Below are 14813 nucleotides of genomic sequence, written 5' to 3' on the forward strand. Positions count from 1 at the left end.
GGACAGGAAAAAGGTTCAAGATTGCGATTACCGTAAAATTCCGAAAATAAGCCCCTCCATGTATAAGCTCCTCCAAATATAAGTCCCCCAAACCGGTGACGCAAAAAAACCCTCTGTTAAATCGCCCCTCCAAATATAAGCCCCCTGGGGGCTTGTACTTGGAAAATTGCCCTCAAATACAAAGTAAAACAACACAAAAACGGTAAATTTACTTCCAACTATAAGGCTAGCCCAATCGATTTGTAAACGCAAATTTTCCTCCGTAGATAAGCCCCTCCGAATATAAGCCCCTCAAAAAGGGCCTTTGAAAAATATAAGCCCCGGGGCTTGTTTTCGGAATTTTACCGTATGTTTTCGGGTCGTCGACGCCGTTCCAGAGAAGAAAGGAATGGATTTGTGAAAGCAGGTGTCGTCAAGTAAGTGTTCGTTTACATGTATTTGCGGGAATTTTTTGCCCTTAAACCCTTCCACGACTACAGTTTATGCTCGGTCTGCATTTTACTCCAGCCTGCGTTTTACTCTTAGTCTGCAGTCTGCATTTTACACTCAGTCTGCATTTTACCCCTGGTCCGCAGTCTGCAGTCCGCAGTCTGCAGTCCGCAGTCCGCAGTCTGCGTTTTACACTGACCGATTTCGTTTTCTGCTTGTGTCCCATGCTGATATGACGTCATCGATAAACCTTTTCCAAAAGATGGGCTTAATGCTCCTCTGTCTGAGTATTTCTTTTTCTATTTTGGCCATGAAGATGTTAGCAAAGGCTTCAGCCATTTTCGTGACCATGGCTGTTCCATGGGTTTGAAGATAATCTTTCTCGTTAAATTGGAACGAGCTTTCTAGTAGTATCAGACTAAGCATTTCGCTTAAAAACCTGGTAGGGACTGGAGGATTTCCTTGGTGAAATTCTTCGTATGCAAGGCATACAGTGGTAGTACCCTCTCGTTGTGGTTTTTTTTCGTATAGGCTTGTGACTTTCATTGAAACATGTATGGCACTTTTAGGCAGTTTAATCCTCTCGATGAAGTAAATAATTTAAAGTCTGTCGTATCTTTAAGATACGAAGCTTGTAGTTGTGCTATTGGCTGAATAAGGTGGTCAACAAATGCTGAGATCCGTTCTGTAGGTCCGGAACACCCTGCGATATAATAGGTTCGTTAGTGTGTAAAACACGGGGATTCGCAGAGGATCGGGCGTAAGGAAGAGCCATTTAGCCGTCGTAATATCAGTGTGGCCTTCTGAGAGCAGTGTTTTAATAAGTTGTTGAGCTTTTTTGGTTGTAGTTTCAACCATTGGTTTGTCTCGATGTAGGTAGTTACTTAAATCATCAAGCAGGACCTGACCTTCCTTTAGTTTGTCCTGTCTGCTCATCAGTACGGTGGTGTTTACCTTTATCAGATTTCTTAAGAATAATGCTTTTGTTGCGCGATAACTCTTTGAGAGCTTGGCGCTCTCCCGTAGATATATTATCTTTTGGCTTGTCAAATTCAATACTTGCGAGCTCTAATTTTACCTCCTCTAGGAAGGTCTCCAGAGCTACAGATAGCTGGACTGGTGGTTTCCAGTCCGACTTCACGTGGAAAGGATGAGGTTCGTTTTCTTCCCCGTGAAAAATATATTGTAGTCGCATTCGTCTCGCAGATTGATTGAAATCCGCGAGAAGCCGGCGCCTGATAAGATTTTCTTTTGTCACGGGTGTAGGAATAAACTTTAGACCACGCGATAGTAGAGTAATTTGCTTATCTGTCAGTTGTTCATTTGACAGGTTTTTGATATACTGTTTGCGTGACTCAACGGCGCGCTTTTTGTCTTTGATTTTTCTCCGCTCTTTTCTTTTGCGGTTTTTGGCCGCTTTGTTATCTCTGCGGTTTGCTTTCCCTTTTCCCCTTACTTCTAAGGAGTCTGATAAGAGACAAGAGTAAGATTCACTTTGTTTATTCGCATACACTGTTCTAACAATACATCGACTTCGCTAATAATCTTGGTCTTCAATTACATTGTCATCTTTGTTGACAGTTTTCTTTCTAGCCGGTGATTGCGTTTTCTGGTGAGACGTTTGCTTAGTATTCCCATATTATTCCTTACAGTGTTCCTGCGAGATTTATACTTGTTTTTTAATCGTTCTGCGCGCCTGTGGTGATATTTCACCAGCGCTTCTACGAGAGCCTGTTCTGCTTTCTTTCTGATCGAGCCTATCTCGTTCTTAAATCGCTGCCTCAGTTTTTCGTCAGGTGTTGACACGTTTGAGATGTGTTCGAGATGTGTTAACTCCATGTGCTGCTTGAATGATTCTTCTGACAATTTCTTCGATTCCTTCCTTCGCCATGTCTAACGCGGTAGGACGGGAATGGGCAAGAATGGGTGGGATTCTTCATGGGACAGTCCATGGAGCATGGCAGAGTTTTCGGTTTCAGTCCCCCTCGGAAACAGAACTGATCAAAAATTGTCGTCTCCCTTCTTGAATTAAAAAACATACATCTTGATTTAGAATACGTGTCTCTTGATACATGACATGAAACACGCGCGAATTGAAATTAAATTCTAAAATCTTGACACATTCAAAAAGCAAATTGATGTTAATTTTATCGATCTTGATAGTGAATTGGTGGATTTGAATTATAAAGTTGCATCTTTGATATTTTGTCACTTTTGGCGTAGCAAAACCTTAAGTTTTAAGCCGCCTTCGCCGTGTTTGCTATTTTGCAAGATGAACTCCAGGCAAGAATATCGCTAAAAGTTTTCTTTTTACAAACAATAGGATAACTAAACTATTTTTCAGAACTTTTTCTTCTAGTTGCGGTCAGAAAATGTCCAAAGACTTTTTAAGTTCTTTACTAGGTCAGATAAATTGATTCAAACCTTACAAATGTGCGTAAAATGACGGCATAAACATGAAAAAAGAAAACAAATAAAATGTAATAAAATTACTCAAGCTTACCGGTCGAGATGCAGCACGGAAACCCATCAAGTAAGGCGAGAATCGCTTAAGACTTTTCGCATGGTCCAGCAAGGCGAAGTAAGCTTACTAAGAGTAGCTTATCTTTGAAAACGATGATTCCCGATTTCTTTTTGTCGTGCGGCGCATTTCTCAACCACAACCCAGTAAACAAAAGCCAGCCAAGAATAACAAAAGAATGTTGATAGCTGCTGTATTTCATTTTGTAGATCCAGTGCAAAAAGACAGGTAAAAACATCAAAAGATGACTCAAAACTCTGTCAGCTTCAGCTATCAGTGAACAAGTCGCAGATGCTGCATAAATTTTCCACTTGAATCCTCTTCGCTAGCGCGCCTGTTAATTCTTACTCTATGCCTTTCTCTTCTTCTCTTTCCCGTCGCTTTTCACTTACAAGAAAATAGTTTGAATCCAATCCGCTATTGTTTGTTGCCATAACAATTTCTTCAAAACAGTTTACTAGAAACTGAGATCTCCGGACACAAAATCCTTATGCAATGAAGGAGATCCGTTGAAGTACGTTTGAACGCGACGACAGTCACGTCATTTCTTGCGCGATTTCCCGCCAAGAAACAGGTGGGTTGCACAAATGCATCGCGCGATTTATAACATACTCCTCCCCCGGACGGGCTGACACCTGATTCCCTTCCCTCCCCCGCAAAGAGTGTACGGGCGTACGCTACGTCATAACCAAATTTTCTCAGATGGATGGTTTACCAAATTTTATTACCCATGGTGCTCCGCTGGCGCGCTTCGCGCGCGGGAGCTCCGCTAATAGCGTAGCGCGAATGCATGACGTCAAAGTGACTAATTTGTAATTTTTGTCTGAGTTTTGTCATTTTTCTTATGTTAATGACAAAAGACAGACAAACATGACATTTTAAGGACAAAAGTCAGATAAAAGTGAGTAATTTGCTAATGTTAATTTCAGTTTCGGGTCTATAAATAGTAACCGCGCGCAGCGCTATTAAAACCCGCGCCGTCATGCGAGTTGCCGCTGACCCCCCACAAAACTGTGTTCAGCTACCTTAACCAGGGAGGCTAGCATCCTGATTTTATGTTGAAATCATCTCATGAAGTGGAGGGTCTCAATGGGGTTAACCGTTAGGCGTAAAAAGGCCAAAAATTTACTTCACTCGATAGCCGTAAAAATAGAAAAATTTTAACCGGTAGCCGCAAATAGGGTAAAAAGCGTTAACGGCAGAAAGAAATTGTTCCCTAGATTTTTTTTGATTTTAAGGAATGTGCTAAACTCACTTATATGACCTGTTGTGTTTCTTATTTCGCGGATACTTTGACTCCTTATACACGTTAGCCTGCCAGGCGTTCAGATAGTAGAGTGTACAGTCAAACCCCGCCGAAACTCGGGTTTGAGGACACCCGCTTAATAGTTAATACGGACAGCTCTTTGTTAAGGACAGATCGCTTTGTCCCTGGGGAAAGAAAGCCCTTACATTTTCTCTGAATTCATCCCGAGATGATCCTAAGATGTTTATATTGCTTTAAAGATTATAATAGAGTTTTATTAACATTTAAAGTATGGACAGCGATACGAACTCATACCAGTTCTAATTCGTCCCGGTCTCACGTAATTACCCCCTTAGATACCTTCTAGCAGTAAACTGACACTCGTTATACCCTTACCTTGTCCTTAATATAGCTACTATTAAATTGTTTACAGCTTTTGTAATCATATTCGTGTTTATAAGAGCTTGCACAAATGATACTCTTGCCAGACCTTGATTTCCGTTCGCGAAGCAAACTGGACACAGCGAATCACTAAACTCAAAGCACAATGGAAGAGGGATCCAAATCACGTTTTACCAAGTTCTCCAAAAGAGAATCATTGGTGATCTTTGCTATGTCGTTGTTTCTCTTTGGGTTGATGTTTGTGAGGATAGAGGTTGTACATAGGAAGGCAGAGGTGATGGAAGCAAAACTTGAAAAGCGAATTCAGCGAATCGAAGACGAAATGCAAATGAAAGTACAGACTATTGTGAAGGAGATGTTACTGACAGAGGAAAGAACTACGACAGGACATTCAAGAGTTTATGCAAGCATGGGTAATAATAATAATAATAATAATAATAATAATAATAATAATAATAATCTTTATTGAGATGACTTTTTCATACAAAATATGGTTTTCAAAAAGGATCTTATAAAATTTAAAAAAAAAATTACAAAATACACACAATTCGCCAAGACATTAAAAATCTAAAATATGTAAAAACTATTAAAATGTACAAGATATTAACTCCAATTCATTTAAATTACAAATTTAAAAAGATTACGTTACGGGTAAGTCTAGAACTACTGTTTTTGAATATACAGGACGTAGCACAAGCGCTCAGGAGCACTTACGATCAGCATTAAACGCTTGACACATTATGATCTCTATTAATCTTAAATGTCTACCAAAAAATAATTCGCCCAAAGATCGCTTTAAACCATTTACTAAGTATCATGGGGAATTGTTTATTGTTGCCGAGGAGAAAAATCACACATCCTTTTAAATTAGGTCAACGACTAGCGTTTTCATGCATGAGGTTTAATGCAGTGGTATGTCCAATGTACTAGCTTCAGCTGTGTTTGTATAAAATTTAAATAAAAGTTTCCTAAAGCTTCAGTCAACTTGGTATATCATACGCCCCTCATCTTCATCTCTAAAAGTATGTTTATCTAAAATGATTGTGTTTGTATGCACGGCGTTAAAACTTAGTCTGTGGGCAAGGACAGATGTCCGAATTAACTGTTTTTTTTTTTTTTTTTTTATTTTTTTTACCGCAATGGTTATCAGAGGTCGCGTGAAATCTGACGGTCAGACGGTGAATTCCTTTTTTTTTCTTTTTAAACAGATTTTCAAGAAACCGTAGAAAGCGTTCCAGGTCAGCATCTACGAGAAAGACGAAAAATAGCCCCGACAGCTGGTGCATTATCTTTACACCAAATTCGCCAGGAAATCGACAAGAAATTCGCACAAGTGTGTAGCACAGCTGATAAGCTCTGTCAAACAGGTCAACAGGGACCTAAGGGAGAAAAACGTGCCCTTGGATACCCTGGATACAAGGGAGAAAAAGGAGCTCCTGGGAAGAGCGGCCCTCGTGGTCCTGAAGGCCTCACGGGAACTCAAGGTATCAGGGGAAAACAAGGGCCTACAGGGTTGCAGGGATCCAAGGGAGAGAAAGGTAAAGTAGGAGTTGTTGGTTCTCGTGGAGCAAAAGGAGATACTGGACTTATGGGCCCACCAGGCGAAAAAGGCTCTATTGGATTTCCAGGAAACAAAGGAAACAGGGGCGTTACTGGTATTCAAGGACCAAAAGGCGAATGTGTTGTTCCTCCCAAAATATTTGTTTCGCCAGAATCTCAGTATCTGTTTCTAAACAAGCCGGCAACGTTTTATTGTTGGGTTCAAGGTCAATCGTTTAAGAAAATAACCTGGCGCAAGTTGGAAGGTAACTTGCTCCGTGACATAAGTACGACAGATGGAATTCTTCATATCAATAATGTCCAAAGATCACACGCTGGATCATACTTATGTACAGTCGTCACTAGTTATGGAATATTCCAAGCAGTCACCACTCTAGGAATAAAAGGTAAGACACCTCTCCTTCCATGGCTTTATTGAGGGGCAGTAATTATTTTATGGTACAACACAGAGAGTTATAAATGTCTTTTTCCTATATTCTTATAATACTGTATAATTCAATTTAAGATACAATTCCAATCAAAATTTGTTTTTTGGAGTTGAATTCTAATGACTGGATTATAATGCAATTGTCTGGATCGTCTCCATTTCTCGGGGCCATCCTCGATTTCTTTGCTTGTCTCCGTCGTCCTATTCGGTTTTTTCTTCTCAGCCGTTTTTTGAGTTGATCGTCACAAAATACGTTGCGTAAGAGACTGCCGTCTTTCGGATCGGATCGCGACATAGAGGTGTTTGAATTGGAAACGGCTTAGGCGGTCAAGACGATAGACCAGGATTTACGGACTGCATCTAGCTTAGATAGGGAAAGAAAAATTTCTGGGTGATGTCGTTGCCTCGCAGTGATGGCAAAGAAATGCAGTTGAAAAAATAGAACGCACGTGCAAAATTGTTGTTTTGCGTTTGTTTCTGACGCGGTTCTCCACAGATACCCCAAGCTCACGAGTGACAATCGTTGTTGCGTTACAGAAATATTATAAGGGTTTGTACGGTGATTTAAGCGATCGTTATTCCGGTGTAAAAAATAACAATATAAATACATCAGAAATTCTTACCTTTTCTCCTTGTCTAAATTTATGGTGTTTTCTTAGCATTTTTGGCAGTTTCTGGGCGATTCCAGGGAGTTTTAGTTCTGCTGTTGTTCGTTACACAAGTATATAACTTCATGCAAACCTTCGTAATATTTCTGTTACGCTCACTCGTGAGCTTAAGGTACCTGTGGGTTCTCTTTACTACTTATTGTTTTGGCAGAGATTGTCATTTAATACTAAGATATATCAGATACATCTCTATCAGATCTTAATACACTGAAACCTAAAAAAAAAAATCCTCATTATTTCTTTCGCTGATGCAGCATCACCGATATTTACAAGAAAGCCTCCACCTCAAGTTTTTGCGGCCATAGGATCCACCGTGAAGCTCTGTTGTGAGGCAGATGGTCACGTGGTGTGGTCACGATCAGGAACAGCTCTTGCTTTGCTCCCATATTTCCAGCAGGATGGATGCCTCTCCATAGGAAACGTGAATGAAGAGAAGGCTGGGGAATACACTTGTCGTGCAACCAACCAATTTGGAATATCGGAAGTAACGTCTGAAGTAGTTTTTACAGGTGATGTTATTTGTCATAGACGTAATTTTTTTAACGTCCTGACTCTGTCTAATGTCATTTAAAAAAAAAAAACATGATGGCAAAGACTTCTGCATGAAGCAAAAAACGCAAGGCCATCACGACTGATCACCGAATCTTCATTGCAAGAATCGTTCTGAGTCGGGGCTCTTTATTATTGTTTACGTCATAATATTCTGTTTCTTTTAAAATAGCCACTAACGTCATAAGTGAGTTTTCTTCAAGTTTTATGTCCACAAATGAGTACTCTTTCAGCAACAAAAATACATATAAAGTGAACTGATTAAGGTATAATAGTTGTAGTAGAGGCAAAGAATTAACCTTTTCTTTCAATTGTGGGTTTAATTAACAATTTGGGTGGCATAAATTAACGCCGATGACGTTATGCATCTCATTAAGAAAGGATGATGTCATAGTTTATTTTCAGTTAGCATGGAGCAAGTGACGTCAGAATACCCTAGGGTGACGTCATCAAAAAATGTTGAGATCATAATCTATAAATGGAAAATGATATCATGTCCCTGTTTGCTCATGATGATGTCATAATTTATCCAGGTATGATGATGCAATAGTTAATTTTAAGTTGCAATGAAATCTTCTCAAAATTTAACTTTTCCGATAATTATTTTGTCAAGTGCGCGTACATTTCTCAACCAAAAGACGATAAAAATGTGTAAAAAAGGTAGATTGCTTTTTAAGTCACAGTCCTTAATTAAATCATCCATTTATCTCATAGTACTCAAAAGTGCGAAAAAGAGGGTTAGGCGAATGCGATTTCGTACTGATTTTTCGTGCAAAACATGAAAACGAGGTCAGAGCGCTTGGTAACTGAAAATAAACTATGACATCATCCTTTCTTAATGAGGTGCATGACGTCTTCGGCGTTAAATTATGTCACTCAAAAAGTTAATCAAATCCACAAAGAAAAGGTCAATTCTGTGCCTATACCGCTACTTATAATCGGGTGATAATAAGCAAAAATTAACCAACACTTACATAATTACAATGTTTTTCCAACTAAAGGCATGTTCTGCATGTTGTCAGCCTGAAAAACTACCCCACCTCGAACTCACAAAAAAATTTTTGACGATGGCTCAATCACTCTTATATTGATTTTTATTTTAAGTGGCTAATGGAAGCATTTTTGTGTCGACTTATTTCAACATATGTTCGCTCCGCAGTCGTTTAATGCCGTACCAGATTCGTGCCACCTTGATAAGAAGGAAATGATTGAAGAATCATCCTAGTTCATGGAAAATATATTCATTTGGTGTATGTTACTGAAACACCCACAATAAACAAATTGAATAGAAAACAGAAAAATATTCCAAGAAAAAAACAAAATATTTTTAAAAAGAATAACGAATGTTTAACTTGGGTGAATAACCAGCGAAAGGTCTTAGTTAAGGTTAACATATGCAGTAGGGAGGTGGATGGAGGTTTGTACACAAAGAGTAGCTGAGAAACAGTAAATGTGTCCTAAGCCACTTTTCAGAGTGCATGTTATTGTTCAGTTCTGTTTTGGCGGTCTTCTTATTTTTAATCATGTTTTTTCGCTTAAACAAAAACTGCCTCATGAAGGCGGTGTAATTGAAATGACCTTCTAGATAGTTTTGTATTATTTATCTTTCAGGGTGTACAGGTCAATCCTTCCAGGTACAATTTAACTTTTTATACAGTATATTTATATCTAGAATAATTATAATTTACATTTTAGAAAAACTTATAAATCTTCCATGGAGGCTTTCAAAAGAGTGAATTTTTTTTTGCAACCACGTCAACTTCATACGAAAACTGTTACTTTCATAATGTATAGATTTAGCATGGGAAAGAGCGCAGCGAAGCTCCAGTTAATATACTTATAAACAAAAAAAGAAAATGGTGTAATGCTTAAGGTACGGAAAAACGGGCAACAAAAAAAGTGCAGCTGGTCTTGCAACATTGCTGCAAAACGAGTTGAATAGCAGCTAATACCGATGATGGGCTTTTTACCACCCACGTTCAAACCTGTCAACAACCTGATTTGTTGCATGTCAGGTTTGATGTGGGTGGTAAAACGCGCAACATCGCTATTCAACTCGTTTTGCTACAATGTTGCAAGACAAGTTGCACGTTTTTTGTTGCTCGTTTTTCCGTACCTTTAGGTGATGTTAGACAAGACGATTCGCAACGACGATTTTTAGCGCAACACAGCGTTGCAACATTGTTGCGATGTTGTTTCGAATTGTTACAACATTGTACCAACATTGCAACGCTGTGTTGCCCTAAAAATTGTCGTTGCAAATCGTCTCGTGGGCGACGGCAATGAGAACAGCATCAAAATCAACAGATCTAATGAGCAAAAAAAATACAAATTTGCATGTGCGGCGCACTTTTTTGTACATTTCTTTGCGGTTGTTTTGCACGACTAAAACGTGAAACTCCTTTGTTACACATCATTTTTTCGAGGAATTGTCGTATATGTGATCACCAAAAATTTTGTTGCTTGTGCTCCTGTTCGCTTTGTTTTCACTGCCGCTCATTTTTCACCTCGCTGGCCGCCAGTATTTCTCATTTTCTCACTGCCGCTTTGGAATTGTCATATTTTTCTTCCAACGAAATTCGTCTCCTTTGTTTTCAATCACTCACTTTAGCTTTTTCTCTGTTATCCACCTGAGTGTAGCCGTCATGTTGAAACACAGACCATGCAGACTGCAGACTGTGCAGACCGTGCAGACTGTGCAGACTGAGTGTTATTTTTTTGCTTGTACCTTAATTTTCTAGTAAAATTTTTACTATAGCTTACTGCTTCCTCTCATTATGTGCACTGTGCACCACCATCGTAAGTGCACTGATGTGTACCTGCAAGGGTCATGGGTAGGAAATGAGAAAATCACGGGCTCATGTTTACTGGCAGATGTAAAAGCAGTTTCGCGTGCTTTTAGCTGCGCCGCGTTCACGCAGGAGCGAAGGACACTCTTGAGAATCGAATAAAAAAAATACATAAACAAAAGTCTTACCCGAATCTTCCCAGCTAACAACGATGACGTCGGTATCTGTAAGATTTGCAAGTCACCGGTTTGAATTACAGAGTGAAACCAAAAACGATCATCAACAATCAAGGAAATTGAGGAAATGTCTCTCTCCTAGCCGTTGTAGGAAGCCGAAAAGGGTTTTATTTTAAGTCACTTAACCTGAAAGAGCTTCTTCTACTAAAAAAATGAATAATCGTGGCAATATAATGCAGTTACAGAAAGAAACAGCTTACCTTCCTCCATCGTGCTCACTCCTTCGGGAAACTACAGTAAAGATTTTACTAGAAAATTAAGGTACAAGTAAAAAAAAAAAAATAATAACACTCAGTCTGCACAGTCTGCACAGTCTGCACGGTCTGCAGTCTGCAGTCTGCAGTCTGGATGGTCTGCGTTTCAACCGGAGTGTAGACATCAAAAATAACGTCGAAAAAGACTCGACATTGTTTTTGTTTTTTTTCCTCTCTAAACTCCGGGTGGTCATGCGATTTCCTGCCAAATAAAACCCTGAGTTACATTTCGGCTGCCATACCTGTTGATTGAGTTATTTTACATTGGTATACCTGTGGTGCGGACGGACGGGCGGGCGGACAAACGGTCACGTGACTAATTAGTCAAAACTTTTTGATTTTTTTTCCCTGACAGGGCCGTGAGCTCTTTAAGAAAGCGCAAGGAATTTACATTAATCAGGGAGTCTAAAAATGCTAGATAATACTGCACTGTTTAGTGTTTAACAGTCCAGAATATCCCTAAATTTAAGGACAGGGCCAGGGACGGGTCACGCGACACTTTTCAACCAATGAGAAGGCGCGCTTGTGTTAATCAAAACATCGCCCCAGTGATGAAAAATTTTCACAACAGCGGACGGAGTCGCACAGATTTTAAGATGAGCTTACAGTACTCGTCTAGGTTTCACAATTAATATTTCAAATAAAACATTTCATGTAAGAAAATAAGAGTCTTATTCATTGCAAGGAATCATTGGGGTGTTCGAACTGATTCCGGACCGATCGCAGAGGTCGTGCGGCTTCTCTGGCATGGATCGCAAGATTTTTGATAGAGGCAATCTGGTCCCGTGTAAAAATAGCCTTAGAGAGAGTGTGAAAATTTGATGAGATCGTACCAAACAGAATTGGTACTACATATTAACTTCTACATAGCAAGAATCAGAGAACCAGTCAACATAACGAGAATAAAAGGTAGTTCAAATTTATTAATTTTTCTCGTTTGTTTTTTGGCGTTGTTTCGTGTTGACTTCACGCATCTGGTGCTTTCTTTGCTTGCCAGTCGTACCTGCAATGTTTTAATTTTATCCCAGATAATCAGTGCATGTTCAATGAGTAGCGAAATACACTATTTACAGTTGAAAGTTTCCTTTTTTCTTTAATTTTTTAAACTGTGAATGAACATTTGGAGAATTCAACAACAATAAATCTCTCCAGATTTGGCAAATTTCAGAAACAAAGCGGTTAGTATCTACCTTGCGCGTATGATCTTCAATTTTATTCCCGCAAATTCGGCAAAGTGAGGCGAGATGTTGGACGTGGATATCCATAAGAGTAATAAAGTTGTTGGCCTTGAAAAGAAAAAAGACAAAGGCTTGCACTGAATGCGAAAAAAAGTAATAACAGTCGGCTCTGTGAGAAACCCGGGAGGGATAAAAAGTACGTGCTTTGGACCTCAGGATCCAAAAATTGTCTACCAAAATTCTAGGTTGTCTACCATCCCCATACATTCAACATGGTAAAAGTTAATCAATATGACAATCGAGGAAAAATATCTAGAACTTCGTAAAAAATCTGTGAATCGAAAAAAAAAATAGATACTTGTTCACGTTCCTTGAAAACCGACCAAAATCACGCCTACGTCGCGTGTTTAAAAGTAGAAATAAGCCACAAAATGTGCTGAATATTTCACGAGACTTAACAAAAATTGTGTATGCCTCATGAAAAGTCTTAAAAATATGCCTGAGAGCCTCGAAACCGTGACTGTGGTCGTTTAGGTAATCTATACACCATTTTACTCGGGAACAATGACGTCACAGCTGTCCTTGAATTTAGGGATATTCCGGACTGTTTAAACATTATATAAAAGATACTAAAAAAAAAAAGAAGAAGAAGAAAAACAACAACAACAACAAAAAAACAGCTAGAACATTGTATTGCTATCAAAATTTTAGTGTTTAGTGTTCAACCGCCAAGTTAAAGCTGGAATCCTTCGTGGAATAGGTTTCTTGTGAATCATATCGCGGTGCCTTTACTAAACACAGTTTATTTGTGAAACCATATTTTCCTCATTGCAATTTATTCAGAATTTTTCTCTGTCCTGATTGGCCTCATTCCCCGACTAATTGTTCTTAACCGGCTATCGCTGATCAAAATTTAGAAGAAGTTTGCGTGATTCGGACGTCAATAGTACTGCTATTTCCCGAAAAAGAGATAGCATAAGACGCCTAAGGGACCAGGTTGCGTAAGCTCAGTTGTTTTGTAAATAGTTAAAGGAAATGGCGGACAATTTAACACATAGTCGAGCTAAAAACATAGCAAGAACAGACAACTCAACGGATATCAACTGCTATTTTTGGAATATCATGCTACACTAAACATTCCTTTATATCCTGAATTTCCCGAGAATATGTTCTAAAGTATGAAATATTTTGAATGAATGATGAAACAATTAATATTGGATTTGGCTTTCTTATATGGGTCTCTTACGATCTGAAGATTTATGCAGATCTCGGAGGATGTTATCTGCCAAGGCCGAAGGCATAATTCTTTACATCATGTTCAGTCACATCTAATAGCTGTTAACTTTTGAGGTGATTATCTGTTGGTTTGCAGTCATGATATCAAATTATCAGGTGATTCTCTCAAAGTTCTTATTTCCCTACTGCACGGTTTTGAGAGTTCTTCCTTTTGATCAGGATATTTATGTCATTTTCTTCCCTTTTAGAGCCACTGTCAATCGGGCTGGTTATTGATTGCTCGGTTCTCCAATAATGACGGCAAAAATTGGATGAAAAACAGTGGGGACTGGTGGTATGACCAACGAAATGCTGCTGGAACAACAAGTAATCCGTCAGTTAACGCTGACATGATCTCATCATCATTTTGGCAAGTCAAAGGGGGGGAGTTTAAAATCACGCGCTGTGATGACTCCAGTCACACGCCCCTGTTGCAGACCACAGGGAACTGTTTGGGTGGACAAACATTTCGATCAAAAATCACAAGTTATGGCGACTTCAGAAACGGCAAGGTTTGGTCCAGTAACAGGTGCCTGGGAAGCTGCACGGTTCAATATGGCGGACAGTACAAGACAACAGACGGGTTTCAACAGGCTGAGTGTAGTGGCAACATCCAAAGTAGCAACAAGATAGGCTTCTGGTGTGACTGGGGTGGTGGTGATGGATCGGTGATTATGATTGGTGGAGGAGGAAGTGGCTGTAATCTTGCTGATCATGGGATTGGAATCACAGAAACAGGGGCTGCTTGTTTTGTTGAAGCTGGCAGCACTGAAACTGAATATGACTTTGGATATGACGCTGTGACAGGGACACTTCGATCCCACGGCTACTCATTAAACCTGTGGATCCGCTGATTGACAGTAATCTTAAGTTTCTTGTTCATAAAAGCTTCTCGGCCTATACGAAATACAACTTAAAACACAATTATAATTACAACACACTGTCTCGATGGGGGGGGGGGGGGGGGGGGTGGTGGTGATGGATCAGTGATGATGATTGGTGGAGGAGGAAAGTACTGTAACCGTGCTGATCACGGGATTGGAATAACAGAAACTGACGCTGCTTCCTTTGTTGAAATGGGCGGGAGTGCAACTAAATATGACTTTGGATATGAAGCTAATACGGGGACTGCTCCAACCCAGTCCTACTCACTGAACTTGTGGATCCGCTAATTGACAGTGATCTTGAGTTACTTGTTCATAAAAGGCACATCTTTGTTAAGATACAAAATACGGCTAAATGCAAGAGGGTAACAACAACTCACCATATAAATGGTGAG

General features: G+C 39.5%; 1 protein-coding gene across 1 annotated transcript; it reads left to right on the plus strand.

Annotated features, from left to right (window-relative positions):
- The first annotated feature begins 4743 nt into the window (after window positions 1–4743).
- Window positions 4744–14388, plus strand: LOC140936702 (uncharacterized). The gene is made up of 4 exons (XM_073386189.1): window positions 4744–5011; window positions 5807–6544; window positions 13632–13651; window positions 13744–14388. The coding sequence occupies exons 1-4, from the start codon at window positions 4744–4746 to the stop codon at window positions 14386–14388; spliced, it is 1671 nt and encodes a 556-aa protein (XP_073242290.1).
- The last annotated feature ends 425 nt before the right edge of the window (window positions 14389–14813 follow it).

The sequence above is a fragment of the Porites lutea genome, chromosome 5 (assembly GCF_958299795.1).
Source record: "Porites lutea chromosome 5, jaPorLute2.1, whole genome shotgun sequence".
Taxonomy (NCBI): Eukaryota; Metazoa; Cnidaria; class Anthozoa; order Scleractinia; family Poritidae; genus Porites; species Porites lutea.